Below are 15512 nucleotides of genomic sequence, written 5' to 3'. Positions count from 1 at the left end.
AGGTCAGAGACACGGTCTGAGTGTTTTATCTGTACACTTGGCGTTAATGATTAGTGAGAGAAAAACTGAGATGGACTCACCGAGGGAATACATGAGGAGGTCGGGGTCCTCTTAGCAGACTGGGTTGGACCGGGGTTTTTTCACAGACAGGGTACTGTGCTACAAATTGATTGGCATGACTGCAATAGAAACACAGCATTTCCCTTCTTCATTTTGACATCATGGCAGGCCAGTTCAGTGAGCACTTCCTGATTGAGACCCTGGGGGGAAGCATCTGCTTACTGCAGCAAGAGTGCGGGACCCCAGTACCTGTTCAAGAGCATTTCTCTTCATCAAGAGTCACTCACCAATTTTCTTGCCTTCGGGGGTGTGATTGACAACTTGTTGGAACATTTCCATGAAGCGATCCTATGACAATAACAGTTTCCCTCCTTGACACCCTCTTGGCCAGGGAAGTACAGTGAGCACTGTAGCAGAAAGCTTTTGCACTGGGACATTTCTCCTGCGTACTCATCACGGCGATAGATAAGTGAGCATGTTTAGTTTGGCATCTAGCTCCACCAGATGTTGTTGGTGTTCTCCTACCAGCTTTCCCTGAGCTGCCATGATGTTGTGCCAGTTTGATTCTCCTGCCGCACCCATGGTGATGGTGAAGTAGTATGTCATGCAATAGAGTTGGATGAAAATGCAGTTTAGAATTTATTATAAAACGTGAAGCAAAATTCATAAACAGGAACTGGCAAAAGGTCAGGAAATCCACAAACAACAATTCAGTGGCAAAATCCAAGCATGTAAAAACCAGGAAACAAGACAAGATCAAAACTAGAATATCAGACTAAGCCAGAGACTCAGAAGGCTTGGTAGGTTCAGGTAAGTGTAGACTGAGTGTTACTTCACAATAAAGCAAAGTTCAGAGTCCATTTATATAGGCAGTGTGTGTAATTGGAAGCAGGTGCATATGATTAGTATTCAGGTGAGAGTGTATGTGCTGGTGGAGTGAGGTGCTGGGGATTGTAGTCTGTGGCGGCCTTGTTATAAGGCTGCAGTGTGTTCTGGGAAGTGGAGTTTGTGGTGGATTCGAGCCCTGCCATGACATATATGTGAAGAATGTTTTACTTTCAGAAATTGGGGTCAAAATTAATCAATTATCCTTTGCCGGATAAATCTCTGGAATGATCACAAATGTGATTTAAGGAATGTATGTTTGAGGATGGGTCTCACTCTTGCTTGGAGAAATAGATAACCAATAAAAGAATATAATTGGAGAAGTAAACGGTCACATATATTTTTGTACTGGGAATGAGGGGACATAAAAAGTAAAGTGGAATCATTTCTGACAGAAGTGTCATGTTTAAGAGATCAGGGATTATAGAAATGTATTGGGAAAAGAAAGGAAAAGGTCTTGAATACTTTTCTTGTTTAATTTGGTTTACCAATCCCACAAAAGAGTGCTGTTCAGAGGCATGCAATACCAGGGAAGGCTTTACAGTTCTTCAGAAACTGCATAAATGATAGGTTAAACCACAACATTAACTTTTGGAAAATGAAGTATGCTTATGGGAAGTTAACATCACAATTAAAAAGATTTTGTTAAGGAAATCCTTGGTTAACGTAACATGCTTCATGTAAATCTTTTTAATTATAAGATGGTGTAATAAAAAGAAGATATAGACAATTGTGACAAATATTAAATTAGTAATAAATGGTGAAGATTGGACAAAATTTGGAGGAGCATAGCAAAAATGGCAGTTAGATGGAAGCATTTTAAGGATGTTATTGTAACTTATGACCAGTAAGTGGCACTGTCACAAAATTTATTGTATAGCCCTAGAGCATGGTCCTAAAGATGCCTACTAAGTTGTGTCTGTGTGCAAAGTCGTTGTTGAGATACAGCCTCACTTCCTGTTTGGTGGCATCACAGTCAGATTCACCGGCACATTACAGCCCAACCATTTGGAGTAATCAAAATTGGTTTGATAACTTTTGTGAGGCTCACTCTGAATTTGGTGATGATTGGATAAAATTTGTAGGAGGAGTATCAAAAAAAAAACAAAAAACAGTTTTTTAAAAAATCCAAGATGGCAGAGACTCTAGTTAGGCAGAAATTGATGTATATAGGGTGTGTTGAACTTGTCCCGATCCAGGAAATCCAGGGATGCCTAGCTTTTAAATTTTGGGCAGATGGTTCAAAAGTTATGACCATAAACCTTCTTCCAAATTAGAGCAAAATTTGACCCGATGGTGGCACTAGATCGTTGGCAGCACTTGGCCAAAATTTGGTCAGGTGCTTGGCCCCCTAATGATAAGAAAAGGTAGAATAACAATAGGGTGCGTATACACCCTCGGTGCTTGGTCCACTAAATAACCTCATGGAGAAGCTTTTATTTAGGGTGACATCAGCTAAACTGGACCAAATTTGTCAAATCCTCAAAAACATTCATCATTAAACTTCAGTAGCCTCTTTATCCTACAGAGTCCCTGACTCAGGGTGGCAGTGTATCCTGTCCCACAAACACTAGACGTTATGCAGGAATACACCCTGGATATGATGCCAGTCTATCAAATGGAACCATGCACACATACATTTGCAAGCTCTTTCACAGTTAGGGCAATTTTGAGTAGCCAATCCACCCACCAGCATGTTTTTGGGTAGTGGGTAAAAACCAGGAAATCTGGCAGAAACCCACACAAACATGAGAAGAACAAGCACTAACCTGAGCTCAGGATCAAACCAAGGATCAGTGAGGCGGAATCACTAAACACTGCAGCGCCTATAACACCCAATTCAAACTTCAATAATTAATAAAATAAGTCAACCTACACATATTGTTCATTTGGACTTCATGTTTTCTGTTGGTGGAAAATCATAGGAATTCAAAGTTTCATGGGTCCAATAAATAGCCAGAATAATATTGTACAAATAGAAATGAGCCTAATATTTAATTCATTCATTCATCTTCAGTAACTGGTTTATCCTGGTCAGGGTCACATGAATCTGTGGCCAATTTTTAAAATAGTTTTAAAGTAAAACTGATCACTGGTTATATGCATTTATATTTATATGGATAAATACACATAAACAAAGATGACACAGCAACATTTCCAGTGCTTAAAATGTAATGTTTCAGTACATGCTAATTCATAGAGACATATAAAACCAAAAAATAAAATAAAAATAATAAATAAATAAATAAATAAAAAAAAAATAAAAGATTGATGCTTCACCTTTTTTATGGCCAATTTTTAATATTGTGTTTATGTGTGAGATAGATCTAGATAATAGCTTTTGGCTCTATGTTGTATAGATGCTTGTGTGAGCAGTAAATTTGTGTGAAAACATTCGTGAGCACTCTATTTATGCAATATGACATATCGAGTCTTGAAAGTTTAGTCTTTTAATAATATTTAAATAGACTTATAGGAATATGTAAATTACCTGTTGTTCAGTGGCACATGTGAAATACATAAATGCCCCGTTAAAATAAATTGAGGCAGCAATCAAAAATCCATTTTAGTGGCAATAATATGAAAATTTTATTTAGAATTTTATTTATTTAAAGCATTATTTTTTTGAAAGTAGCTTTAAAAAAAGATATTAGGATGCTTCAGTCAGGTGTAATAAGGTGTAAGTGCAATTAAGACTGGAGATAATGTAACAGAGTGGTTATTATTATTATTATTATTATTGTTATTATTATTATTATTATTGTTTAGAGTGAATTCCCGGTATGCTTTACTTAAATCCTGTGTGTCGTCTTCCGGTGTGTGTCAGTTGATATTTGACCAGTTTTTGCAACCTGTTTTACTCAACAGGGACAATGGGCTGAACATAACCTGAATGTGACGACCTTCTGTGCGCGAGCTTCACCTTACCGACTTGTTTCCGGTTTGAACGTTCACCTTCATTAACAAACTGCAAACTATTTTGTTGTATATCATCATTTCGGTGGTCACACTCGCTGCCTGAGGTCCTGCGCTTTCTGTTTCTCTTTCCTCAGAATTCTTCGGTAGGAATTTCTCCGGTGTGAATCTCACACACAGGTAAACACACCCTAGCGGTGTATGGTTTTGCGTAATTACAACTGTATTTGGTTTTGTGTTGTATGTCCAGAAAGTGAAATTTCGACTCGTAGAACTTTCCTTACATTGCACATCTCACTTTTTGCCTATAAATACTAAGTATTAACAGTGCACAAGATGGTAATAGTAAAGTGGAGAGCACTTCCCACTCTGATTAGGAGTAACAGTCTGCTGTACAGGAAAGTAGAGTGTGTAAACTGGGAATACAATGTTTCTACGTTTAGTGCACCTTTGTGTCATTTTGACTCTGTGCAGTGTGAGCTCTGGCTTCAGCTGCCGATGGATCAATCTTAGATTCAAGCAGCACCATGCGACATGTTTAGCACTGCTTAGAGAAATGGTGAGGCTTGTCTATCTATCTATCTATCTATCTATCTATCTATCTATGTTTGTGGAAAATGTAATATTGGAGTACTCTTGTTTTTGTTCCTACAGGGAGAGGAAATCAGCGTCAATGCCTCCATCCCGGATAACTGGCATCACTGGTTCTTTAACCAAAGCTATTCTCAGGTTAATATATTAATGATGGTGTTCACATACAGAAATTGTTGTTCTGTTTCTGTAATCTTGTGTGTACTCTTCCTTCATCTTCATCTCTATCCTTCTTCCTCAGCCAGAGAAACAGATCTGGTTCATCGTTCAGACTCTGGATGAGGTCTCTCGTTTATTGGAAGATTCAGACTCTGTCTCCTGGAACAAGGACAAGCTGGAAACTTTCTTACATATGCTGGATCTGCAGGCCAACGGACTACGCTCATGTGTGAGTGCTCCTTTTCTCAATGCGTTCTCTAAAGGTATCAATCAGGTGTGGAATGAATATTGTACAGTAAAGTAGTGCTGTGGTTTATAGCCTGACGTTTGCTAAAATTAAAAAGAGTGATCCAAGTATACTGTACTTCTTTCTATAACCCTGGATTTCTTTTAAACACAGCTTGAGCACAAAATGAAAAAGAACAAAAGATTGCCCTTATACTTCAAACAACTAAGAGATCTCACCAAGAACGACAAGGTCAGCAATTATATCAACTTCCCTTATTCACACACACTGTGACAGAGGCAGAAAGATGTTTAATGTAAAGGTGACTTGGTGTAGCTCTGATTGTAAAATATTGGGATTTAACTTTACAGCAGGAGAAGAACGAGGCATGGGAGTGGATCAGAAAAGAGCTGCTTCAACTCTTCGGGCTGTTGGACTTTTTCCCTGCTGTCTCTGTGAATCGTGCTGAAAATGACAACTAATAATCAGTTGAAATCTTGCAGTGGTGACCAGTAGATTGTGAGTTCAAATCCCAGAACCACCATAGAAAAGCTGTTGGCTGTTGTGAAAGACTCTTAAAGGCTTCAAGTTATATTAATTATTCAGTTTTGCTCTATTCATAGTACGCAAAATTAGCAGTGTATTTCTGTTTCATCCCACATTTTCAACTGTTACATGATGTTTACTCATGGTATTTATTTAATTTTAATGAAATCTGTTATTTAAAAAAAATATCTGTCTGTTAAATGATAAAACTGTGATTATGTCTTAACTTTTTTGGGATTTATATTTTTTAAAAGTATGTATGTATGTATGTATGTATGTATTTATTATTTGTATTTATATTATGCATGTCGTTATTCATGCATTATGCAGCTGGACTGTGAACATTTTTGAAATTTTTGAAGATGTTACAATTACACCGCTAGCAAATACCTCATAATAAAAATTATCTTTAAAACCAAAATGCCTCAGTCTTCTAAGTGTTATTCATTAATTACTAAATCCTGGACTTTATAATGATGCAGTTTAAAGTAGATGTCCATAATAGCTTTATCTTCATAGTGACGTTCCCGAAAAAACACAAGAAACAACTAAGGAAGGTTTACATTAAAGATCATGATGCCAGGCCTGATGGAACTGTTATTAAAATGCAGAGGACTAACTAAGCTCAGTCTTATTGCTACAAACGTTATGCTGACTTAGTAGACCATTTATGAACATTACAGTGCAATTGCTGTACAAAGCATGATATTTGCACCATAATGGTATTCTGCAGTGTATGTGTGTGTATCTGAAGTTATAGACTCTTGAGTTTGGCAGATATTTGATTAAATCAAGCCATTTCATAAAGGATATAATGACTCAGTTAAACTGGCACATGGTACTACACCTAGATTTCTGATGAGATGTGGAATTAGACCGGGTTGTCCAATAATTCTCCTCTTGTTTTAACTTATTACACAAATAATTCCTTTGCACCTTAAAAAGGAAGAATTTCAAGGTATATTAGTGTTTGGTAGAAAGCATAATTCTTAAAAAATTATTTCAGTTTGCTAATGATACAACAATATTTTTACACAATAAAAAAGATTCTAAAAGCAACTGAATGCAAAAAATAATTCTCCTGAGTATCTGAATTAAACATGGATGTAAAGAAATCTGTCTTGTTAAGCAATGCCAAACATAGAAAATTAATTTTCCTGTTGAGCACACAGTTACATATTTGGGTGCAGTCACATAATGAAAATGAACAAAAATGAAACTATCTAAACTTTAATCTTATAACTGACAGAAAAGGAAAATGCTTAATATGTGGCTTTAGAGAGATATATCTTTAAATGGGAGGATTTTATTAAAATTATTTTATTATAAAGCTGAAGGAATATCTAACTGTATGCTTATGTCTTGAAATGCTTCCATACATATAGTCAATTTGTTGAATTTCATGTGGAAGAATAAATGATATTATCTGAATATTGAATTACTTAAAATATCACATTTAAAGTAAAATTTTTAATTAATTTGATGAAAGAAAAAGAGTATCTAGAATATATTCCCAAAACATTTGTTTAATTTAGTGGGTGGAGTAGAATTTTTTTTTCTTAAATGCGACTATCGCATTAAGCATCTAGCAATAAAACTGTGTACCGTCCATAAGTAAATTCTTCTAGCATGGAAATTAGCACACAAATATATTTTTGTCCGTACATAGGGTCTTTTTTTTATTAGGAACAACAGGATTATTCAAAATTAAAAGAAAAAAAAATCCCTTTAAAAGATTAAGTTTTAGTTAACAGATTTATTTTAGTTAAACAGATTTTGAAGACAGAAGGTTACTTAGTGACATACAGTGCATTTCTTGTTAAATTTGGTTGTTTGGTGCTGTGGAAGCGGGGGCGTGGTCGAGCGCCGGTTTGTGAGTGGAGGGCGGAGCCGGAGAAAGTGAGTGGTAAGGAATTCACACTTGCGGGTAATTCTAATAACTGAGTGTTCAGGCGAGGATAAAAAGGAGACAGACGAGTGGTGAGAGAGAGAGAGAGAGGGAGAGAGAGAGAGAAAGGGAGAGAGAGAGAAAGGGAGAGAGAGAGTTATCCAGCACAGAGCCACTTGTGTGCGTGCATTTGTGTGTGTGCGCAAATAATCCAAGCCGCACCCCAGAACAACACCGTCAGTGCTTCCGTACACTGACCTTTTGAGAGCTCGGCCGCCTGTTCGCTTTCATCGAAAAGCTCTGAGACACCTGCCGGAGGTGCCTGCTGGCTGAGGGATGTGGTGCCCGGAATGTGATCGACCTTGTGATACTGGAGCAGTTTGTCGCCTAACTTCTGTAAGGGACAGCGGAGTGGGTCCAGTGCCACTGCCCAGCGACGCTCGATCAGGCCATCTAGCTGGCAGAGAACCACATGGCGGCGTTTCTGGGGGCAGACTAGCCCCTCTCTTCTCCATGTCTCTCTCAGTCACTCTCGTGGCTCTCCCCCTCCTCCTCGCTCTTTCCCCATCCCTGCTCCATGGAAATGGGGGCCAATTCCCCCAAAACCCATTCCCCGAACCCATGCTTTCCCTCCCCGTTCCTCTCCTTGTGTCTTTCTCCTCTTTCCCCCAGGTGGGTGAATCCGGGGCCACAGGTGTGGGAGTAAGGCCTTGGCAGGTGTGCTAGTGCTGTGGGGAGCCTGGGTATTCCCAGGACCGCTGCAACATGATGGAGGTGGGGGTGTTGGTCTGGATCCCTGATGCACCGCAGGCCGCCCCCGATCCAGCCGGGTTGTACTGCATACCGGTGAGTGTTCAAGGGTAGATACCACACATTGGTGGATTCGGGCTGTAACCAGACCTCAATTCACCAAAGCTTGGTTCAAGGGGAGGCACATTTGGTGAAGGTGAGGTGTGTACAAGGGGACGTTCACGAAAATCCGGTAGTGCCGGTCTTTTCCCTCGGATATTTTCCCTTAGAGCAGTCGGACGATTAGAGCCTCAGGCATGCCTTCAACCAAGTAAGGGTAATTGATGGTCAGGAAATTCAGCCTCAAGACGATCCAGTTGTTGGTTCCAAAGAGCCATCAGGAATTATTATTCCAGGTGGCTCACCACAATCCGATGGCAGGGCACTTAAGACAGGATAAAACACTGGCCTGTCTCATGGCCTGCTTCTATTTGCAGGGCATTCGCAGCAATGTTCACAGGTGGTGCACGGCATGTTGTGAATATCAGCTGGTGAATACGCCAGTCACTCCAAACGTGCCCTTGCACCCACTCCCATTAATCGAGGTCCCCTTCGAAAGAATTGGCATGGAACCTCGATGGGCCATTAGATCGGACTACACGAGGGCATCACTTTGTATTGGTTCCAGTGGACTATGCAACCTGATACCAGGAAGCAGTGCCTCTGCTCAACATCTCCACATGTAATGTTGCAGAGGCACTCTTCCATCTCCTTAGTCAGGATCCCGAAAGAGATCCTGACTGACCAGGGCATGTCGTTTATGTCACAAACACTACGTGAGAGTTTATGTCACAAACACTATGAGTTTTTCGAGGTTAAATAGATTTGCACCAATGTTTATCATCTGCAGACAGATGGGCTGGTGGAGCAATTCAATCAAATGTTGAAAAACACGATTTGAAAGTTCGTTCACGATGATGCGCGAAATTTGGATAAGTGGCTAGATCCCCTGTTATTTGCAGTGCGAGACCTCCACGGGGCGTTTCCCCATTTGAGTTATTGTATGGGTGGAAGACTCACGGCGTGCTCGAAGTCATTCTGGGAAACTGGGAGGAGGGATCTTCCAACAGTGAAAATGAAATTCAGTACATTCTTGACCTGAGAGCAAAACTCCACCCTGTAAGCCTTTGCTACAGGTGCGAGAACATCAATCCCTGCTGTATAACAGGGGTACTTGGCTACGGAAGTTTGCACCTGGAGATATAGTGCTTTTTTTGCTTCCCACATTTAGCTCTAAATTACTGACCAAGTGGCAAGGGCCCTTTGAGGTCAAATGACAGGTTGGAAATGTTGACTATGAGGTAAGGCGAAAGGATAGAGGTGGGGCGTGGCAGATTTACCACCTTAAGCTCCTTAAACCGTGGAGGAAGGCGGTTCCCGTGGCTTTGGCGATGGTTATCCCGGAGAGGGAGGTGCAACGACGGGAGGTAAATCTAAAAACAGCAGCTCAATCCACCCGGGTCCCCTATGGAGACCACCTCTCTCCGTCCCAAATCACGGACATGGCTAAATTGCAAGTGGAGTTTTCCGACATGTTCTCGACTCTCTCTGGTTGCACTGATCTTATAAAGCAGCATATAGAGACAACCACAGGGGTAGTAGTACACAGGCACGCTTATTGCCTGCCCCAACACAAGAAAAATGTGGTTCGGGATGAACTCAAGGCTATGCTCGACATGTGTGTAATCAAGGAGTCCCACAGTGACTGGAGCAGCCCAGTGGCTTTGGTGCCCAAGGCCGATGGGACTGTTTGTTTTGTGTGGACTTTAGAACAGTCACCGTGGTGTCTAAGGTTGACACACACCCAAATGCCTTGCATTGACAAGCTGGTCAATCAGTTAGGCGCGGCTCGCTTTAATTCGACGTTGGATTTGACAAAGGGATATTGGCAGATCTGCACTGAGATACTGGTGTGGGGGGGGAGTTGGCAACAGGCCGGATGGCTCCCCGGCCTGAGTCGGGTGGTGGGGGTATGTGGAAGCAGGGGTGTGGTCGAGGATCGATTTGTGAATGGAGGGCGGAGGCGGAGAAGGTGAGTGGTAAGGAATGCACACCTGCAGGGAATTCTACTAATGAGTGTTCTGTGTTGCAGTGACCTGGGACAAGGATAAAAAGGAGAGAGACAAGCGCCTTGAAAGAGAGAGAGAGAGTTATCCAGCACAGAGCCACGTGTGTGTGTGCGCAAATAAAATAAGCCGCTGAAAGTGAAAGTTAAAAATTGGACAATAAAATGCCTCTGAGTTGTTCCCAAGCCTGCCTCCTGCTTCCTCATTCCTGCCCGAACCTGTAAGGTTGCTACAGGTGCATAATGTGACACTTCCATTTCCTCTGGGTTGTCCATCAATGGCACAAATCTTAAGTGGATAATGTAGGGGTTCTGTGGGTATGATGAGCTTCATGATGGTATTGTGATCCATGAAATTTCCTGATACTCTAGAGTCGATCAGCACTGAGAGGTCAGAGACACGGTCTGAGTGTTTTATCTGTACACTTGGCGTTAATGATTAGTGAGAGAAAAACTGAGATGGACTCACTGAGGGAATACATGAGGAGGTCGAGGTCCTCTTAGCAGACTGGGTTGGACCGGGGTTTTTTGACAGACAGGGTACTGTGCTATAAATTGATTGGCATGACTGCAATAGAAACACAGCATTTCCCTTCTTCATTTGTCACGTTTAGCGTTGCTTAGTCAGGTCTGCCTAGCTGCATGACTTCAGAGCATACAATTACCAGTGTGGGACTCACCGTCCTCTTATGCACTTGGTGGAGGCAGATGAGATGTTCCAGATGAATGGCTAGATCGATCAGGGAATTGAGAGGCATTTTGACATCATGGCAGGCCAGTTCAGTGAGCACTTCCTGATTGAGACCCTGGCGGAAAGCATCTGCTTCCTGCAGCAAGAGTGTCGGACTCCAGTGCCTATTCAACCACATTTCTCCTCCCTTGTGTTACCGTCAAGAGTTGCTCACCAATTTTCTTGCCTTTGGTGGTGTGATTGACAACTTGTTGGAACATTTCCATGAAGCGATCATATGACAATAACAGTTTCCCTCCTTGACACCCTCTTGGCCAGGGAAGTACAGTGAGCACTGTAGCAGAAAGCTTTTGCACTGGGACGTTTCTCCTGCGTACTCGTCATGGCGACAGATAAGCGAGCCGGGGTTTGCAGGCGGGGTTCTGTGGAAGACGAAGGCAGTGGAGATAGTGCCGGTAAGCATGTTTAATTTGGCATCTAGCTCCACCAGATGTTGTTGGTGTTCTCCTACCAGCTTTTCCTGAGCTGCCATGATGTTGTGGCAGTTTGATTCTCCTGCTGCATCCATGGTGATGGTGAAGTAGTATGTCATGCGATAGAGTTGGATGAAAATGCAGTTTAGAATTTATTATAAAACGTGAAGCAAAATTCATAAACAGGAACTGGCAAAAAGTCACGCAATCCGCATACAACAATTCAGTGGCAAAATCCAAGCATGTGAAAACCAGGAAACAAGACAAGATCAAAACCAGAATATCAGACACAGACTGAAAATGCTTGGTAGGTTCAGGTAAGTGTAGACTGAGTGTTACTTCACAATAAGGTAAAGTTCAGAGTCCATTTATATAGGCCGTGTGTGTAGTTGGAAGCAGGTGCACATGAGTAGTATTCAGGTGAGAGTGTATGTGCTGGTGGAGTGAGGTGCTGGGGATTGTAGTCTGTTGTGGCCATGTTAGTACGCTGCAGTGTGTTCTGGGAAGTGGAGTTTGTGGTGGATTCCAGCCCTGGCATGAAATATACGTGAAGAATGTTTTATTTTCAGAAGTTGGGGTCAAAATTAATCAAATACCATCAAAATCTTCTTCAGCATGAGTAATATCCTTTGCTGGATAAATCTCTGGAATGATCAAAAATGTGATTTAAGGAATGTATGTTTAAGGATGGGTCTGACTCTTGCTTGGAGAAATAGATAACCAATAAAAGAATATAATTGGAGAAGTAAACAGTCACATATAGTTTTCCACTGGGAATGAGGGGACATAAAAAGTAAAGTGGAATAATTTCAGACAGAATCATAATGCCTAAGAGATCACAAGGCTTTCTCGAATAAGATTAACATGCATGCGTTAGATTTACGTAATTAAAAGAGGAATTATAGAAATGTATTGGAAAAAAAGGAAAAGGTCTTGAATACTTTTCTTGTTTAATTTGGTTTACCAATCCCACAAAAGAGTTCTGTTCAGAGGCATGCAATACCAGGGAAAGCTTTACAGTTCTTCAGAAACTGCATAAATGATAGGTTAAACCACAACATTAACTTTTGGAAAATGAAGTATGCTAATGGGAAGTTAACATCACAATTAAAAAATTTTGTTAAGGAAAACCTTGGTTAATGTAACGTGCTTCATGTAAATCTTTTTAATCAGAAGATGGTGAAATAAAAAGAAAATATAGAACATTTCAAAAAGACCAAATCTGGACAAACAATCTGCTAGATTGTTACATTATTGTTTATTTTATTTTATGGCACCACAATTAAAACTAAAATAGAACTAGAATAGAAAAGCTCTTAAAATATGAAATATTCATCTCTCTCTCTCTCTCTCTCTCTCTCTCTCTCTCTCTATATATATATATATATATATATATATATATACACGCAAACACACACACACACACACACACACACACACACATATATATATATATATATATATATATATATATATATATATATATATATATATATATATATATATATATATATATGTATTTGTTTTTTCTCTGGTGTATTTGTTGTCTGTTTCTATACCGCTGGCATCTTCCCTTTTATGTTTATTTTGATACTGTACTTTGTACTTTGTACCTTATACTTTGATTCTCGCACTGAATTAAAAAATGATTGAACATTATGAGGTTGTTTTAATTGGAGTTTTTAACTGATGAAAACTGCATAAAGCTGGACTTGATCTTGAAAAATCTTTTAGCACATGTCAAACAGGACTCCAACAATGTGTTAATTATTGAATATTTGCAAACATCTATGCGCAAGCTTCACCTTACCGACTTGTTTCCAGTTTGAACGTTCACCTTCATTAACAAACTGCAAACTATTTTGTTGTACATCATCATTTCGGTGATGTTTCACACTCGCTGCCTGAGGTCCTGCGCTTTCTGTTTCTCTTTCCTCAGAATTCTTCGGTAGAAATTTCCTCCAGTCTCCGGTGTGAATCTCACACACAGGTAAACACACCCTAGCGGTGTATGGTTTTGCGTAATTACAACTGTATTTGGTTTTGTGTTGTATGTCCAGAAAGTGAAATTTCGACTCGTTTAACTTTCCTTACAGGGCACATCTCACTTGTTGCCTATAAATACTAAGTATTAACAGTGCACAAGATGGTGATAGTAAAGTGGAGAGCACTTCACACTCTGATTAGGAGTAACAGTCTGCTGTACAGGAAAGTAGAGTGTGTAAACTGGGAATACAATGTTTCTACGTTTAGTGCACCTTTGTGTCATTTTGACTCTGTGCAGTGTGAGCTCTGGCTTCAGCTGCCGATGGATCAATCTTAGATTCAAGCAGCACCATGCGACATGTTTAGCACTGCTTAGAGAAATGGTGAGGCCTATCTATCTATCTATCTATCTATGTATGTTTGTGGAAAATGTAACATTGGAATACTCTTGTTTTTGTTTCTACAGGGAGAGGAAATCAGCGTCAATGCCTCCATCCCGGATAACTGGCATCACTGGTTCTTTAACCAAAGCTATTCTCAGGTTAATATATTAATGATGGTGTTCACATACAGAGATTGTTGTTCTGATTCTGTAATCTTGTGTGTACTCTTCCTTCATCTTCATCTCTATCCTTCTTCCTCAGCCAGAGAAACAGATCTGGTTCATCGTTCAGACTCTGGATGAGGTCTCTCGTTTATTGGAAGATTCAGACTCTGTCTCCTGGAACAAGGACAAGCTGGAAACTTTCTTACATATGCTGGATCTGCAGGCCAACGGACTATGCTCATGTGTGAGTGCTCCTTTTCTCAATGCGTTCTCTAAAGGTATCAATCAGGTGTGGAATGAATATTGTACAGTGAAGTAGTGCTGTGGTTTATAGCCTGATGTTTGCTAAAATTAAAAAGAATGTATAATGTACTTCTTTCTATAACCCTGGATTTCTTTTAAACACAGCTTGAGCACAAAATGAAAAAGAACAAAAGATTGCCCTTATACTTCAAACAACTAAGAGATTTCACCAAGAACGACAAGGTCAGCAATTATATCAACTTCCCTTATTTACACACACTGTGACAGAGGCAGAAAGATGTTTAATGTAAAGGTGAATTGATGTAGCTCTGATTGTAAAATATTGTGATTTAACTTTACAGCAGGAGAAGAACGAGGCATGGGAGTGGATCAGAAAAGAACTGCTTCAACTATTCGGGCTGTTGGACTTTTTCCCTGCTGTCTCTGTGAATCATGCTGAAAATGACAACTAATAATCAGTTGAAATCTTGCAGTGGTGACCCGTAGGTTGTGAGTTCAAATTCCAGAAGTGCCATAGAAAAGCTGTTGTCTGTTGTATTAAATATTCAGTTTTGCTCTATTCATAGTACACAAATTTAGCAGTGTATTTCTGTTTCATCCCACATTTTCAACTGTTACATGATGTTTACTCATGGTATTTATTTAATTTTAATGAAATCTGTTATTTAAAAATGTATGTGTCTGTTAAATGATAAAGCTTTGATTATGTCTTAACTTTTTTGGGATATATATGTTTAAAAAGTATGTATGTATGTATGTATGTGTTTATTTATTTATTTATTTATTTATTCATTTATTATTTGTATTTATATTATGTATGTCTTTATTCATGCATTATGCAGCTGGACTGTGAAAATTTTGAAAATGTTTTGAATAAGAAATATATGAAATTTTTTCAAGATGTTACAGTTATAGTGCTAGTGAATGCCTCATAATAAAAATTATCTTTTAAACCAAAATGCCTTATTCATATAAGTGTTGTTCATTTATTATTAAATATTGGAGTTTATAATGACGGAGTAGAAAGTAGATGTCCATAATAACTTTATCTTCATAGTGACGTTCCCCAAAACACAAGAAACAACTAAGGAAGTTCTACATTAAAGACCATGATGCCAGGCCTGATGGAACTGTTAATAAAATGCAGAGGACTAACTAAGCTCAGTCTTATTGCTACAAACATTATGCTGACTGAGTTGACCATTTATGAACATTATAGTGCAATTGCTGTACAAAACATATTTTCACCATAATGGTAATCTGCAGTGTATGTGTGTGTATCTGAAGTTATAGACTCTCGAGTCTGGCAGATATTTGATTAAATCAAACCATTTCATAAAGGATATAATGACTCAGTTAAACTGGCACATGGTACTACATCTAGATTTCTGATGAGATGTGGAATTAGACAGGGTTGTCCAATAAT

The 15512-nt window shown here is 39.5% G+C and overlaps 2 protein-coding genes across 2 annotated transcripts; both read left to right on the top strand.

Annotated features, from left to right (window-relative positions):
* Window positions 1-4055: 4055 nt before the first annotated feature.
* LOC128319605 (interferon a3-like) lies at window positions 4056-5736 on the top strand. Its single transcript, XM_053238857.1, has 5 exons — window positions 4056-4420; window positions 4516-4590; window positions 4694-4840; window positions 5012-5089; window positions 5209-5736. Exons 1-5 carry the CDS (start codon window positions 4289-4291, stop codon window positions 5317-5319), a joined length of 543 nt encoding a protein of 180 aa, XP_053094832.1. The 5' UTR covers window positions 4056-4288; the 3' UTR covers window positions 5320-5736.
* A 7659-nt stretch (window positions 5737-13395) lies between these two features.
* LOC128319650 (interferon a3-like) lies at window positions 13396-14576 on the top strand. The gene is made up of 5 exons (XM_053238962.1): window positions 13396-13658; window positions 13742-13816; window positions 13920-14066; window positions 14231-14308; window positions 14428-14576. Exons 1-5 carry the CDS (start codon window positions 13527-13529, stop codon window positions 14536-14538), a joined length of 543 nt encoding a protein of 180 aa, XP_053094937.1. The 5' UTR covers window positions 13396-13526; the 3' UTR covers window positions 14539-14576.
* The last annotated feature ends 936 nt before the right edge of the window (window positions 14577-15512 follow it).

This window comes from Pangasianodon hypophthalmus, chromosome 12 (assembly GCF_027358585.1).
Source record: "Pangasianodon hypophthalmus isolate fPanHyp1 chromosome 12, fPanHyp1.pri, whole genome shotgun sequence".
Lineage (NCBI taxonomy): Eukaryota > Metazoa > Chordata > Actinopteri > Siluriformes > Pangasiidae > Pangasianodon > Pangasianodon hypophthalmus.
The sequence above is the reverse complement of the archived record's forward strand: the minus strand, read 5'-3'. Positions and strand labels throughout refer to the sequence as shown.

Bases quoted from the DNA above. Each gene is read 5' to 3' on its own strand.
- LOC128319650 (XM_053238962.1), top strand. From the start codon at position 13,527: ATGTTTCTACGTTTAGTGCACCTTTGTGTCATTTTGACTCTGTGCAGT. The intron at 13,659-13,741 runs GTGAGGCCTATC...TTGTTTCTACAG, and splicing joins TAGCACTGCTTAGAGAAATG to GGAGAGGAAATCAGCGTCAA. The intron at 13,817-13,919 runs GTTAATATATTA...CTTCTTCCTCAG, and splicing joins TTAACCAAAGCTATTCTCAG to CCAGAGAAACAGATCTGGTT.
- LOC128319605 (XM_053238857.1), top strand. From the start codon at position 4,289: ATGTTTCTACGTTTAGTGCACCTTTGTGTCATTTTGACTCTGTGCAGT. The intron at 4,421-4,515 runs GTGAGGCTTGTC...TTGTTCCTACAG, and splicing joins TAGCACTGCTTAGAGAAATG to GGAGAGGAAATCAGCGTCAA. The intron at 4,591-4,693 runs GTTAATATATTA...CTTCTTCCTCAG, and splicing joins TTAACCAAAGCTATTCTCAG to CCAGAGAAACAGATCTGGTT.